Genomic DNA, 14082 nt, shown 5'->3' on the forward strand with positions numbered 1-14082 from the left:
ACAGCAGATCCAGGGACGCTTTAGGCTATGGTGACATGCATCATATTCACCTCTTATCAATTTAATTTGTCTAGGAGATGCCCCATGGGGAACGTAATTTCAGTCTGGAATAAACCTGATAATATGTCTTGGTGTTTTTGTGGGGCGCATATGCGGTACTCTCTGCCATTTTCACCTTTTCCCGTAAAATTAAAATTATTCTGACAACTAATGGTAGCGGGACATCCCTGGTTGCCCTCAATTATCGGGGCATATGTACGGTTCCATACTAGAGTGGCCTCCTCTTACTCTACAGACGAATCTGTGGTATACAGTCGTAGTATAAATTCCCAAAGAATGTATTTCATTCCTTGGTTAGTTTTTTGCACTAATTACACCCCTAAAAATGTCCATTCCTTCCAGTACCAATATATCTCTAACCCTTCCCAATCCACCACTCCTCACGGCGCCCTCATCCTAGCCACCAAGCTACACGCACCCCCCGTCCTCACACACGCCCCACACTTCCTACTCTCCGCCCACTCATCGTCCCCACTCACCATCACCATACACACCGTATTAGCCCCCCCCTTCACACACTTCGTACACTTACTACCCATCGCCACCGCCTCCGCATACTTCCCACCCAGCGAAAGTGCCCCGTCAATATACTTGCCCATGATCCAAACGCGCGCCATCCCGGTGGTTGCCTCCGCATCCGCGTAGTCGGTGAAGTGCCCCACGAGGTTCGGCATGGGGTATTGGCGCCGGTCAAAGCGGACAAAACCGGGGGGGTGGGGGGCGGGTTGCGGTTGCGGGGGATTTATGCTGGTGCTGGGTTGGTGACGCACGCGCGGGGGGTTGGGAAGTGCGGAGTGGGCGGTGGGGAGGTGTTTGATGCGGCGGCTGGAACGCCGGATGGGATCCTCCTCTTCGTCTTCTCTGTCTGAGATCTCAACTACCTCTCTGCCCCTTTTTGCCGGAGCCGGAGGTGCCCTAGATGTTTTGTCTGCAACACGCATCCTACCCGCCAAACTGCCGCCGCGGTCCTCTGCAATATCACCCCTATTGTGGTGGTGTACAGTCTGTGTTTGTTTGACCCCTTTGTTCTGGCTCGACCCCACAGCCTCCACTCCACCATCCCGTACACCAGGAGGTGCCCCAAGATGCGGTATAGATGGGTCGCCAAAAATAAACGCCAGATCCCTCGGCGTCACGCTACCAGAAGTAACAGCGCGGTAAGACGTGATGGTCTGTTCACGGACCCAGCGGTATCTCTCTACCAGATCCGCGGGAATGTCAAAGACATGGCCGTCGGTCACAATTGTGATTACACTAGCATCGGTGAGTTTGGTGGTTTTGATGTGCTGCGGTGGAACAGGGGGAGGGTCGCTATGCTGGGGAGCATTGATTCCGCGTGCGGAAGCTGAACGTGAAGGCAGCGACGGGGTTGTGGCCTGTCTGGCCTGCTTGATGTGATTTGCATCGGTGTTGGTAGATCGAGAGGGGGGATCACGAGGGGGGGAGGAGAAGAAGGTACCCGGGGGGGTTACGAGTGGGGGCATATTGGATGGGGTTTTGGTCGTGTGGTGTGTGTGATGATGAGATTTGGACGGCCATATTAAAACTACATGTATGGGTTTTGAATTAGTTCGTTGCCTCTAATGTACGCGGGGGAGCTATAGATCTTGTCATTGCATTATCGATGCGTTAAGTTACACAAGCTAAGTCTCCACGCGCATCTCCGGACACCAGAGCTAACGGCGCAAAACGCACATGCGGCAGTCTAAGGCTTGCCATAATATATGCCATCTGTGCTATCGCGTTCTCAGGGGATTTGGAACGCACATACATGTATGTATACTTGCTCTAAGGAATCTGGGCACAAAATCAAAAAGGCAGGTGGATCAAGTCCATACGTCGAGTGAGACATCCCATTATCCCCATATACACACAGGGGGTGCGTGTCAGTAGCATCCACTACTCTCAACATCTCGCAGGGGAGTTTTCGCGTCATGAGTTAAACGTTAAAAAAAGGGCAAACTTTTCGCGTCATGTAATATCACTCGACCATTATTTTTTATGAAAAAGGTTGATTGATGGATAGTCCGGAGGCTATGACCCTGTTTACCAAAAATGTGGTCCTGGGAATGATTATTCAATTCCTCATCGATGGGCGTAATGTAACTAAAATAGTTTTATACCCTAACAACTCAGCAGTAAACTCTGCCCTCTCTCGCCAGGCTGCATATCTCGCCAAGTCTCATCCTCCACGACGCTACACACATCAAACAAACTCTTTACACTATAGAAACAAGCCCCCAGAGCGTCCACATCAACAAGATTCCTCCCACCACTAGTCCTTCGGAGTCTCGTAATCCTCGTCCTCCTCTGTACTTTCCCCACCATTCCCATCAGCGCTACCAGCTCCCCAGCCCCCTTCCATCTTCCTAACAACGTCCGCTTCACCACCACTGGCAAACTCACTCACAACACACCCTGTTGATCCCACCGACTTCTCCCATGAAGTACCTTCTCCTGCGATAACCGCATTATACGACGAAATCACTTGGCTCTGTATTTTAGAAAAACACTCTACTGGGTCCGCAGGGACGATAAAGGGGTAGCCGTCCACATAGATAACCGTGAAGAGTCCAGTATTCATAGCGGTGTCAACCATAGTGCGTCCGGGGATAGCGGCTACAGCGGGCTCTGGTGGCGGCGAAGAAGTGTTAGTCCCGGCGTCAGCCGTGACAGCAACTGCCGCGGGCCCTGGTGGCGGGGGAGAAATGTTAGTCCCGGCGTCAGCTGTGGTAGCAGCTGCCGCGGGCTCTGGCGGGGGAGAAGGAGAAGGTTTTGTCACCGCATCCGCTACGCAGCGTCTCACAACCACAGTCGATGTAGAGCCGGTGGACCCTCTATCCGGGGAGGGCATTGTCTGCGTTGGTCCGTCCGTTTTGCGACTACTTGCTCTAGCACCTGAAATGGGGTTTCGTGGCGCGGGAGGTTTGTCCCCGGGATAGAGAAACCGGTATTCAACTGATTTAGTGCGGGGTCTGAGAGTTCTCTTCGGCAGTTCTTCACCGACGCCGTTGTTACTGGCGCTGGAGACTGGGGGAGTGTAGCCCCCTGCCCCAGGGCTATTGGTAGCCTTTGCGGGCTGTAAAAGGGAGTAAGAATGTGCTGTAGCAGGTGTGTTAGTATTCCAAAATATCACGTATCTCTGCAACCTTATGCCAAATCGACCCTGCACCATCACGAGCCACTCTCAGTTTATCGCCAGATTCACTGGAGGGGGAAGGCTTGCGTTGTCTTCTGGCCACAGAACGTCTAACCCTCGGTGTTATAGAGTCATTTTCTATCTTCTTTGTGGTAGAGGCTGTGGCTCCTTTCTCGCTGCCGCTGAGACTCTGTTCTGTCGTGGACAATTTTCGGAGGTACTTCTTGGTGAGTGGCTCATCGCTGTCGCTGGAAGAGTCGAAGGGGACGGGATTTGTTGGGTGAAGCTCTGTCTGGGCTTTGCGTTTGAGATGAGTGGTGTCTCGTAATATGTCTAGAGGGGGGCTCTGGGGCTCGTGCTTTATCTTTGAGGAGACCATCTTGTCGTAGTGGGATGTTTATCGGATATGCTAGACCGTAGGGTAGAAGTGCAGTAATGAAGGGAGAGCAAAACAAAGTTGAGTGGTAGTAGTGGTGATGAACACGAGACAAGGTGTCTTGAAATATTTAGTAAAACAACACCTGGCCTGAACGCTGGCAAGAGAAGATAAGAAAATACGGTTATATTGGAGCTCTCAGGCAATGCTTGGCACGAGGCAAGCTGGCTCGCGGATTCGGCTCCATCTCTCCTTTTTAAAGTACACTCGAGCTAATATTGGAAACTCGAGCTTAAGCCTACAGTGTTCCCAACAATTGTTCGGTTTGTCAGCCCAGAGCGGTTTTTTAAAACAATTTACGGAAACAGTTCAGTTCAGTTCTATCTTCTTCCTATTTGGTTTATTTCAGTTTTCTGCCATAGGCAAAACCGCTTTTGTACGCAGTTGGAACTCTTCATACAAAGTACGAACACCCTATGAGGAGAGACCCTAACCAAGGACACCTTTGGTGTAAAGTTTGTGCTAGACTCAGCGCCAAGACATCAGAATGGTTTTGCGATATAAACCAGTTTTTCTTTGGTCGGTTTAGTTATCGGCCATTTTTATTCAGATCAGTTCAGTTTTACTGAAATGAAGAACCGGTTAGACTGTTGGAAACCCTGGGTTAAGGACTATAAAGAATTAGTTGATGATCGCAAAGCTGGATCATATATCAACAAGAGATTCTCTCAATCGACCCCCGGAGAAGAAACATTACACCAAGACCCCCCATACGTATATACTCTTACTTGTAAGAATCAGAGCTCGAGCCCGACTCATGTCTTTTTGGTCCTGGAGTTATTATCCCGCCAGCAGGGAGGCCTTCTAGCTCTGTTAGCTCAGTGCTCTATGCACCTTTATTTAGGAAGCTTACCTTGAGCCTTCCCTTCCACAGCCCGAGCAGGCTGGTACTGAACACTATGAATCCGGAAGGTTATGATATTGTGGATAAGCAATAATTAAATGGATCATTCAGCTATGAACTCTAAACTTTGATCCCTATCTGAAAGATGTGAGTGAAATTATGTAGCCTAGGGCTTTACAGGCACGGGGATAAGGCTCATTTAGTAACACGAGCGATGTGAGAGGTTGGAGTGTAGAAATATATAGAAAGGTACAATGTGCTTCCATTTTTTATCCCCTTGTGTGTCATGTTTCATTTTGGTTTCTGAGCTGGGGCTGGAAGGTTTATTAGAGTGGGTAAAAAAAGTCAAGACTTGACTTGAGACTTCGTGTCCAGTATTATCTCATCTTGCTTTGTCAGTGCTCAGACCTCGCCTTCTTTTGCTTCCTCCCCATGACTGGTCCAACTCCAAACACCCCACCATCCCCCCCCACCACTGCAACCCATAGCAAACAGTGTGCCAGATCACGTCCATAATCCTCAGCACTTCATCATGGTCTCTGGGATAAAGCCCAAGCCACTGATCTCCTCCCTAGGCCTAGCCAAGAATAGTACGAGGCTAAAACACAAAGCCCACACCGAGGTCAAGAAAGAAGAACCCGCCCTCCTCGGTGCCTCGAGCGACATGAGCGACGAGCGACTCTTCACGAGGCGTTTCCGCCAATCCGTCGCGACTCATGGACTAAGAAGATTGGTCGACAGCAGTGATGAATCATGGACAACTCCTGCCAGCAAGGACGCAAACCAAACACCCACGACTGTGGGAGTAAGAAGGGTGCTTGACAGCGGTGATGAATCACCCACAGTTACTACCATCAAGGAAGTGAAGAAAACAAGTGTCCGGAAATACACCAGGAAGACCAAAAACCTCGGTGGTGAAAAAGGCAAGTCATCCTCTCCCAAGAGACCGGCCCCTGATAGTGCACGGGAAATATGATGTAGAGTCACAGAGATATATCATCTTCACGAAGTCTAACAAACCTGGTACAGCAGTGGATCAAGACTTTAAGCAGACCACGCAGACCAAGCAACCCCCAAAGACGGCTACTACACAGAAGGAAGGGGTGAAGAAAACCTCTGACGCCGTCACCAGTGTCACCGGCGACGGACCATCACAGAGAGCTCTCATACCGCGCACCAAATCCGGTGAACACCGCCTTCTCCACCCAGGGCGGGAGCCGCCTACCCAGGGGAGCATCCCCTCCCCACCCACAGCGCCACCGATGCCGCAGCGACACAGACGCCGCTCTTCCCAGACCACACACGAAACGTGATCGCCCCACGGCCCACCGCTGACGCAGCGACAGGTCCAGCACCCTCCACGGTCATCCACGTCGATGGACACCCCTTCATCATGCCCACTGACACGGTCGAGTGTTTTCTTGCGGTGAGACAGGAGGTCAGGAGGTCGTACCACGCGGTTTATGTTCGCAAGCTCTATAAAAAGCGGGACCGTGCGCTAGCTTCTCCGGTTTGCGACGTGAGTGAGTTTTGGCATCGCATTGGGAGTGATTCCGAGGCGGAGGTGCCGAGGTTGGTGTGGGTTTTTGGCGATGGGGCCGGAAGGGGGGCTGGGGCTCGTGGAGGTAGGGGTAGTGGTGGGGGTTCTAAGGAGGTCAATGGGAAGGAGGAGGATTACCCAGCTCCGAAGGACTAGCAAGGTCTCGGGGGTATCATTTGATTGCGGGAGCTGGTGGGAGGATTTTACTATATCTTTCTATTGTATGATATATACTAGTTGGCTCGATAGAGGGGTCTACAGTCGCGACATGTTCCGGCGAGCGGGATCGAGAGCATGTAACTACTGCACATAGTTTAATGCTGAGTTGTGATGAAGAGCATGTAACTACTAGAGAAAGTATGTAGGAGAAGTAAAGTAATTGATCGTGTTGATTGTGCTAGCTAAAGGGGGATGCCCCGTATTTATACTAAAGAGAGGTAGTACAAAAGAAATACAATGAGTCATAGACGTGTGAGTAATAGAATGACTAATAGGAAAGTGAGTCATACGCCGATGACAAATACTATAATGAAATGATGAGAATCTTCCAGAACTATGAAACGTGCCGAGCGTCCTATTTCAAGACTTCCCCTCGTGAGCCACAGTGAATAGTAGAGGAAAATAAAACATGTTTGCCTTTATCCAATCCCTTTGTAAGTAAATCCGCCACGTTCTCGTTCGTAGAAATATATTCCAGTTCAAATAATTCATCCTCAAACCGTTCCCGAACAAAATGAAAATGTACGTCAATATGTTTAGACCTTTTATGAAAGACAGGATTTTTAACCAAAGAGAGAGAGCCGTTGTTGTCGCCTCGAAGAATGAAAGAGAGATTCGGTTTTCGTTCCAGCTCGTGAATTGCATTCCTTAACCAGATCAGTTGTCGACTGGTGTCAGAGAGGGCCATGTATTCCGCTTCAGTTGTAGAAGTGGCGACAGATCGTTGCTTATAAGATCGCCAGGAGATGAGAGCTTCCCCTAGCATGAAGCAGTGGCCGGTGAATGAGCGGCGATCGTCGATGTCGGAGGCATAGCTTGCGTCGCTGTAGCCGATGAGTGCAGTTGGTCGCGTTTTGGCGTAAAAGAGTGACCAATCGAGGGTACCCTTGAGGTAGCGGAGGACGCGATGGACTGCAGCTAGATGGGCCTTAGTAGGACAGGAGAAAAATTGCGAGAGCATGGTGACGGTGTAGGCAAGGTCGGGTCTAGTGCCGATTACTGCGTACATGAGTGAACCGATTATTGACTGGTAAATTGTTGGATCGTCGATTTTCTCAGCTTCCGTTCCTTTTTGGAGGTGGACGTTGTTGTCGATAGGTGTTGCCACAGGTCTTGATTCGTCGAAGCCGTATTTGATAAGTACACGCTTGAGATAGGCTTCCTGTGATAGGATGATGCCTGTCTTAGTGTGGATCAAGTGGATTCCGAGTGCCCAGTTGGCTGTGCCAGTTTCCGTCATTTCGAATTCAGAGTGGAGGAGGAGGCTGACGCGGTTTTTGCGTTCAACGGACCAGTAGAAGATAAGGATATCGTCTACGTATATTGCGATGACAACTTCCCCTGTTTTGTGTATGAAGACACAAGGGTCGAAGTCTGCTTTTCTGAATCCTATTTTGATTAGCGCTTTTGAGAGGCGGGCATACCATTCCCTTGATGATTGTTTGAGGCCGTAGATGCATTTGATTAGTTTGCATGCTTTGCCGGGAGTAGGATATCCTGGAGGAGATTTCATGTAGATTTCTTCCTTGAGTTCGCCATATAGAAATGCGCTTGTGACGTCCATCTGATCGCATTGACCGCCGGTTTGAAGGCAGCGAGCGAGGAGTAGTCTGATGGATTCGTATCGGGTGACGGGGGCATAGGTTTGATCGAAATCTTGACCAGGGACCTGTGAGAAACCTTTTGCGACTAGTCGGGCTTTGTACCGTATGGGGTTGCCATCGGGCCCGAGTTTGATTTTGTATACCCATTTGAAGTCGACCAGTTTGCGGTGATCCGGTGTGTTGACCAGATTCCATGTGTTATTCCTTGCGAGTGAGTCGAGTTCAACTTTCATGGCATTCTGCCATTTTTCGGAGTCGGGACTGTTGATTGCTTGGTGGTAGTTTGTTGGTTCTGTTAGGGTAGTGTCATGCTGAATGTTGTGTCCGTATCTGACCGGAGGTTTTCGTTCCCGTGCTGGGTTACGTCTCGGTTGATCAGTATCTGTTTCATTATCATCATGCGGGGTACGTTCAGTGGCGGGCCTCGTATAGCCGGCCCCCACTATACTTGCGTGGTCTTCCGAATCAGTGTCGGAGTAATGTTCCATGGTTTCGCGCATTATCTGTTGGTTGATCATGTCGTCGTCGCTTGGGTCGTCGTCGTATGTCCTACGTTGTTTTGGTGTTGACGGACGTGAGGGTGGTTCTTGTTTGATCTCGATTTGTTTTGGTTTAGGGGGTGTGTCGGTTTTTGTTTTGACTTCGATTTCTTCCCCTACGGATGTACCTTTAAACCTAAAATGACGAGAGAGAACTACTTTCCTTTGTGATGGTATGTAGACGCGACAGATTTTTTCAGAGTCTCCGTATCCGCAGAATTGTCCCGTTATGGCCCTTGCATCCAGTTTTGTTCCAGCTGGTCGTGCTTCGACGGGTATGTGTATGAACATGGTTTCACCTAAGGATCGGAGATGCCCAATAAAGGGTTTCTTTCCGGTAAGTGCTTCGTATGGTGTCATATTCGGGAGTGATTTGTGCGGGAGGCGATTTTTGACGTGTACCATGGTGTTGATCGCTTCTGCCCATAGATTTTTTGGGAGATTGTGGTCGAGCAAGGCGGATCGTGCCATTGTTGCTATAGTTCTATTAAAGCGTTCTGCTGTTCCATTTGACTCATGGGAGTAAGGTACAGTGAATTCATGCTTTATGCCTTTAGAGGCGAAAAATTGTTGAAGGTCATTGGAGATGTACTCGCCACCGTTGTCGCTTCGAAACCGTTTAACCGTTTTGTCCAATTGATTTTCCATGTATGCGATGTATCGTTCTGTGGCAGCTGCTGCATCTGACTTCTTTTTGAGGAAGTAGAGGTGAGCGTACCTGGAGTAATCGTCGATGAAAGTGATATAGTAACTGAAACCGCCCAGAGAAGGAGTCGAGAACTTGCCGCTCAGATCTGAGTGTATTAGTTCCAGTGGTTGTTTGGATTGTGGTTCGGTGAGGGGAGCGAGGTAAGACTTGGTTGATTTAGCGAGTTCACATGTGTTGCATGTTTCCATGTGACCAGATGTGGGGAGAGACTTGGGGTCGGCGACCATGTTGCGAAGCCGTGAGAGCGAGGAAGCGGGGAGATGTCCGAGCCGTTGGTGCCAGTCATAGAAGCTGGTGGCGGCAGAGAGGTGTGCGCAGGGTTCCTTGGTTTCAAAAATGTAAAGACCAGTACTATTTGCGTTAGCGATCCCGATGATTTCCTTGCTATTCGGTTTGTAGATGGTGAAGCCGTCTTCCGTCCCAATTGTTGTGAATCCCTTTTTAGCGATGCAAGACCAAGACATCAGGTTGGTATTGCCTAATTCGGGGATCAAGAATACATTCTGCAGAGTGATCAGGCCATGTGATCCGTTGATGGTGACGTTGCCAATTCCCGTTATCTGGAGTTTGCGACCTCCTCCAACAGTAACTGTTCCAGTATAGGGAGTCGGGTCGATAACCAGCGTTCCGGTCATGTGGTTGGTTGCACCAGGGTCGAAGATCCATGCCTTGTTGTCGGTGGTGGAAGGTCCTGCAATGAAGCCAAAGTAGTCTTCCATGGTAATATCCGAGGTGTCATCTGAGAAGTTGGTGAGGTCGAAGTCAACCGGCATTGTGAATACATCGGTTTCTTCGAGTGCGGGAAGGCCAGAAAGATCGGGGATCCAAGAGAGGTCGAGTTTTGTGTGAAATGCAGTACCAGATGCGACGTTGAGGTTGCCAGATGCAGCGGACTTCTCCTTGTCTCTGAAAGCTTTGAGTTTCCGGCAATTTTTGTGCGTGTGGCCTTTTGCATATTCTCCATTCTTGGTGCACCAGGTGCATGTGACGTCCCGATTTCCTGTTTCGTTGTTACGTGGCCTCCTGACTCTGTTTTTGTTTCCGTGTCCTGGGTTTCCTCGCCTGATTGTGTAGGCTTCTCCAGCCGCCTGTCCATCGTTGTTGCGCCGTGAGTCCAGATCCAACAGCTTTTCGTAGACGTCATCGAAGGTGACGTTGGGCTTGGTTTGCAGGTTGTCAACGACTGATTCGAGGGATTCGTGCCGGAGTGAGAGGAGTAGGAAGGATGCTTTCGCTTCTGAGACAGATGCGAGTTGGTGAAGGTGGTAACCGAGTGGGTCTTTGGTCTTGTCCGTAGAGTTACTAGTTCTAGTGAGGAGAGATGACCAAAGAGTGTTGAACTGGGTTAGATGTTCCTTGATACCCTTGTCGGGTGTGTACTGTAGTGTGACGACATTGGCGAGGAGCGAGTGGAGGGAGGCGACGGTTTTCCGATCGAATCTGTCCTCGAGTTGAGTCCAGAGGTGGTGAGCGGTGTCGGCCGGTGTCAGCGTGAGAATAACTTCGAATTCGATGTTAGATTGAAGGAATACAACTGCAAGGTTATCCTTTTTGTCCCAGTCGCTGATTTCTTCGGCATTGTCGGAGTTTTCTTCTTCGTCTTCTTCAGCCTCAGCTGCACTTCCTGATGCTTGTGGTGCCGTGGTAGGTACAGTAGTGGTGGTAGTTGTCAACACGGGACGCTTGCTCGAACCATTGACCAAGTTCCACAGATCGTGAACTTTCAACATGCGGGTAGCAAGGTCCCTCCATACAGTGTAATGGCCTTGACCATCCAGCTTGCATGGGAGTGCGGGAATTTTGATGCTCCTCTCAGACATGATTGAAAGTGAAACGAGAAAGTGTACTTTGTGGTAAAAATGGTGAAGAGTGTATAAGCGTGAGTGGTCTCCGGGCTCATAACCTAGAGAAAGTATGTAGGAGAAGTAAAGTAATTGATCGTGTTGATTGTGCTAGCTAAAGGGGGATGCCCCGTATTTATACTAAAAAGAGGTAGTACAAAAGAAATACAATGAGTCATAGACGTGTGAGTAATAGAATGACTAATAGGAAAGTGAGTCATACGCCGATGACAAATACTATAATGAAATGATGAGAATCTTCCAGAACTATGAAACGTGCCGAGCGTCCTATTTCAAGAACTACTGCACATAGTTTAATGCTGAGTTGTGATGAAGAGCATGTAACTACTGCACATAGTTTAATGCTGAGTTGTGATGAACGTGACGCGTTTCTAGCTACCTTATACCCAGGGGTGAGAGGTTCAATGCTTGTTCCTATGACTAGAATTCTCCATAAACATGACAGCCCAGTGATATTCCATGACGTGAACAACATTTTTTGTGTGACGAATTGGTTGCATATGACGGAAACCTCCCTTTTTTTTTTTTTTTTTGTTTGATTCATTAATTGCATACGGAGAACACCCTCCTCTGCTGTCAACATCCGCAATAATAGCGTATGTTGGTGTTTTTGACGCCCCCGGTGTATATATGGGTAAAATGAGATTTATATTTGCTCATGACTAAAGGTTCAAATTTTTATTCCCACGTGGAGAGCGAGCACCTGATACATTCACGAGCTTATTCTAGTATACGTCCTATGCAATTATTTTCTATTCCTTTTGCACACGTAATAACCTTCCACATAAGTCTGCGTAGCACCAACTAATCCTTCGGCGCACAAAAGTCCTCATCCCGACCACTTCCACTAACCCCACCCCCACACTTCTCATTCCCAGTGCCAACCTCCACCCTCCGTCTCTTGCTCACCTTTCTCTCACCCATCACTATCACCTCTTCCAACTCCCCCCCCTCTATCTCCTCCGGTGCTCTCTTCTTCGCGCTACTCCAAACCATATGAAAATCCCGCAGCGTCCCCGACTTATCCATCAAGGCCCTATACGAGGCCAGAATCTCCCGCCGCATGACATGGAAGAACTGCACTGGGTCGGCGGGTACATTGTATACATGTCCTTCGATCTCAATTATTGTGACGGCGGCGGTATTGGTGGCGGCGTTTGATGTCTGAAGTGTAGGGGTCTGGGTACTAATGGTTGCACTAGTGCATGTAGGCGGAGAGGTGGTGTTTGCGGCGGCATCTACCGTCAAAGATGTTGTGATAGCGCTTGCTGCTGGATCAGGGGGCGGCGGAGAAGTGTTGTTCGCGGCGTTTGCTGTATGAGGTCTGGTGACAATAGGTGTGGAGCCAGTCTCTAGAGAGTGGGGTGTCTGACTCGCCGCGTCTGCTTGCTGGTGCCTGAGGGTAGTGGCTGCAGTCTGCGCCGGAGGTATGAAGGGTGCACTGTTACTTGCGGCCTTTGCTATTCGGGATATAGAGCCAATAAAGGCGGTATCGATTGCCACAGGCGGTGAGGGGGTAGTGTTAGTGGTGCCGTTCACTGCCTGACATATGGAATCATAGGGGGCGGTATTCACTCCCTCAGGCAGTGAGGGGGCACTGTTAATGGGGCCGTTCGCTATCTGGCTTGTGGAACTATAAAAGCCGGGATCAGGTGCACTAAACGGTGCGATATTATTCGTAGCTCTTGCCGCACTGCGTATGGTGTCGGATCGCTCCCCGCGAAAATGAGCAGGGGGACGAGATTGCATTGATGGAAAGGCTTCCAGCATCCAAGCGTCGCTGACAGTAACGACAGGCCGAAGAGGTTCCATTGCCTTCTCCATCTCCTCCGAGGTGCAAGGCGTGTAATTGTATTGCAGACCTCGGTTTATAGATATGGCAGCCTTATTACTGCCTACATTCATCTCCGGCCGCATACCAGAGGTGTGCACAACACTCTCTCGTTTGATGGGCGTTTCAACAAGTGCTTTACCACCGGCTGTGCCAGAGGGGGGGAACGTCTTCAGCGTCGGAGCAGCGTTCCTAGGTGGGGCCACCCCCCGGGGAGTAGGCGCTTTGCCGCTGGCACTTAGAGCGGCGGAAAGACTGTTAGGGGCAGGGCTTTCCACAGGGGCACATCGAATAGTAGGTGCTGTGTTTTCTTTCTGCGTCACAGGGGTTATGGCTGAGTTGGCACTGCCGTTGATGAAGTTCCCTACTGACTCCGTGGTGTAAACTACAATCTTCTTCATAGCAACGGCCGCGACTGAACTGTCACCGCCGTTGGGGGCTCGTCCTGCTGGCACAGCCGCCGTGGGGGCCATTGGAGGACTCTGGTTCTTAGCAGTAGGAGCCACAGCTAACCTGCCACAACTACTGGGTACTCGCCCTGCTGAGACAGCTGTGTAGACTATGCAATGACTCCGTTCCGTCGTAGCAGGAGCCGTGGATATTTTGCCACTACCATTGGGAACGTGCCCTGCTGACACAGCCGGGGATGTGATTTGATAATTCTCTTCCCTCATAGCAGGAGCTGTAACTGTTGTGCTACTATAATTGGGAACCTGCCCTCTTGACACAGTCGGAGTAGCTATGTGATGATTCTGGTCCATCATAGCAGGAGTCGTAGCCGCCACACCAATACCGATAGGGACTCCCGTAGCTGACCCAACCGTGAAGGGGATACAAGGCCTCTTGGCCGGCGGCTGGCCGCTATCATCGGAGCGCTTGTGAGGCAGGTGACTGGTTATGGCAGCATTTGGAGCAAGCTGTGGAGTGCCAGGGTTATGTGGAGGACCTGGCATGATGCTGTATGCTTCAAACATTATGTCAGATGAGGCCATCTTGAGGAACATCGAATATACGGGGTCTGACATGATGTGGTTTCGGGGAGTGTGCTGACAAGAGATGACGGCGGGGGAGGGGATTGATGGATGGTGGTTGTGGACGAATGCGGTGATGAGTTGTGAAGTTGTAGCGGTGTTGAATAGCTATAGTACTGCGTCCATTTCACCCCCAACAGCTTACCATGGCTCGTTACCCACATTTTGTTGTATACGCCGGCGTGTGTATTTTCCGTATGAGGGTAGTTGCCCATCATTCGTCAGCACTCTAGCTATACTTTAGACATACGTTTTGTAACAAACCAGC

General features: G+C 49.9%; 4 protein-coding genes across 4 annotated transcripts; 1 reads left to right on the forward strand and 3 right to left on the reverse strand.

The window, feature by feature from the left end:
- Positions 1-440: 440 nt before the first annotated feature.
- Positions 441-1544, reverse strand: LAJ45_03628 (uncharacterized protein; the record flags this gene model as incomplete). Its single annotated transcript, XM_046113213.1, has 1 exon — positions 441-1544. The coding sequence occupies one exon, from the start codon at positions 1542-1544 to the stop codon at positions 441-443; it is 1104 nt and encodes a 367-aa protein (XP_045973506.1).
- A 791-nt stretch (positions 1545-2335) lies between these two features.
- LAJ45_03629 (uncharacterized protein) lies at positions 2336-3578 on the reverse strand (the record flags this gene model as incomplete). The annotated part of the gene is made up of 2 exons (XM_046113214.1): positions 2336-3139; positions 3210-3578. 2 exons carry the CDS (start codon positions 3576-3578, stop codon positions 2336-2338), a joined length of 1173 nt encoding a protein of 390 aa, XP_045973507.1.
- Positions 3579-5011: 1433 nt separating this feature from the next.
- LAJ45_03630 (uncharacterized protein) lies at positions 5012-6175 on the forward strand (the record flags this gene model as incomplete). The annotated part of the gene is made up of 3 exons (XM_046113215.1): positions 5012-5438; positions 5509-5664; positions 5751-6175. The coding sequence occupies 3 exons, from the start codon at positions 5012-5014 to the stop codon at positions 6173-6175; spliced, it is 1008 nt and encodes a 335-aa protein (XP_045973508.1).
- A 5581-nt stretch (positions 6176-11756) lies between these two features.
- On the reverse strand, positions 11757-13808 carry LAJ45_03631 (uncharacterized protein; the record flags this gene model as incomplete). The annotated part of the gene is made up of 1 exon (XM_046113216.1): positions 11757-13808. The coding sequence occupies one exon, from the start codon at positions 13806-13808 to the stop codon at positions 11757-11759; it is 2052 nt and encodes a 683-aa protein (XP_045973509.1).
- Between the last annotated feature and the right edge of the window lie 274 nt (positions 13809-14082).

Source organism: Morchella importuna (genome assembly GCF_003444635.1).
Source record: "Morchella importuna strain M04M26 chromosome Unknown Morimp01GS008, whole genome shotgun sequence".
Taxonomy (NCBI): Eukaryota; Fungi; Ascomycota; class Pezizomycetes; order Pezizales; family Morchellaceae; genus Morchella; species Morchella importuna.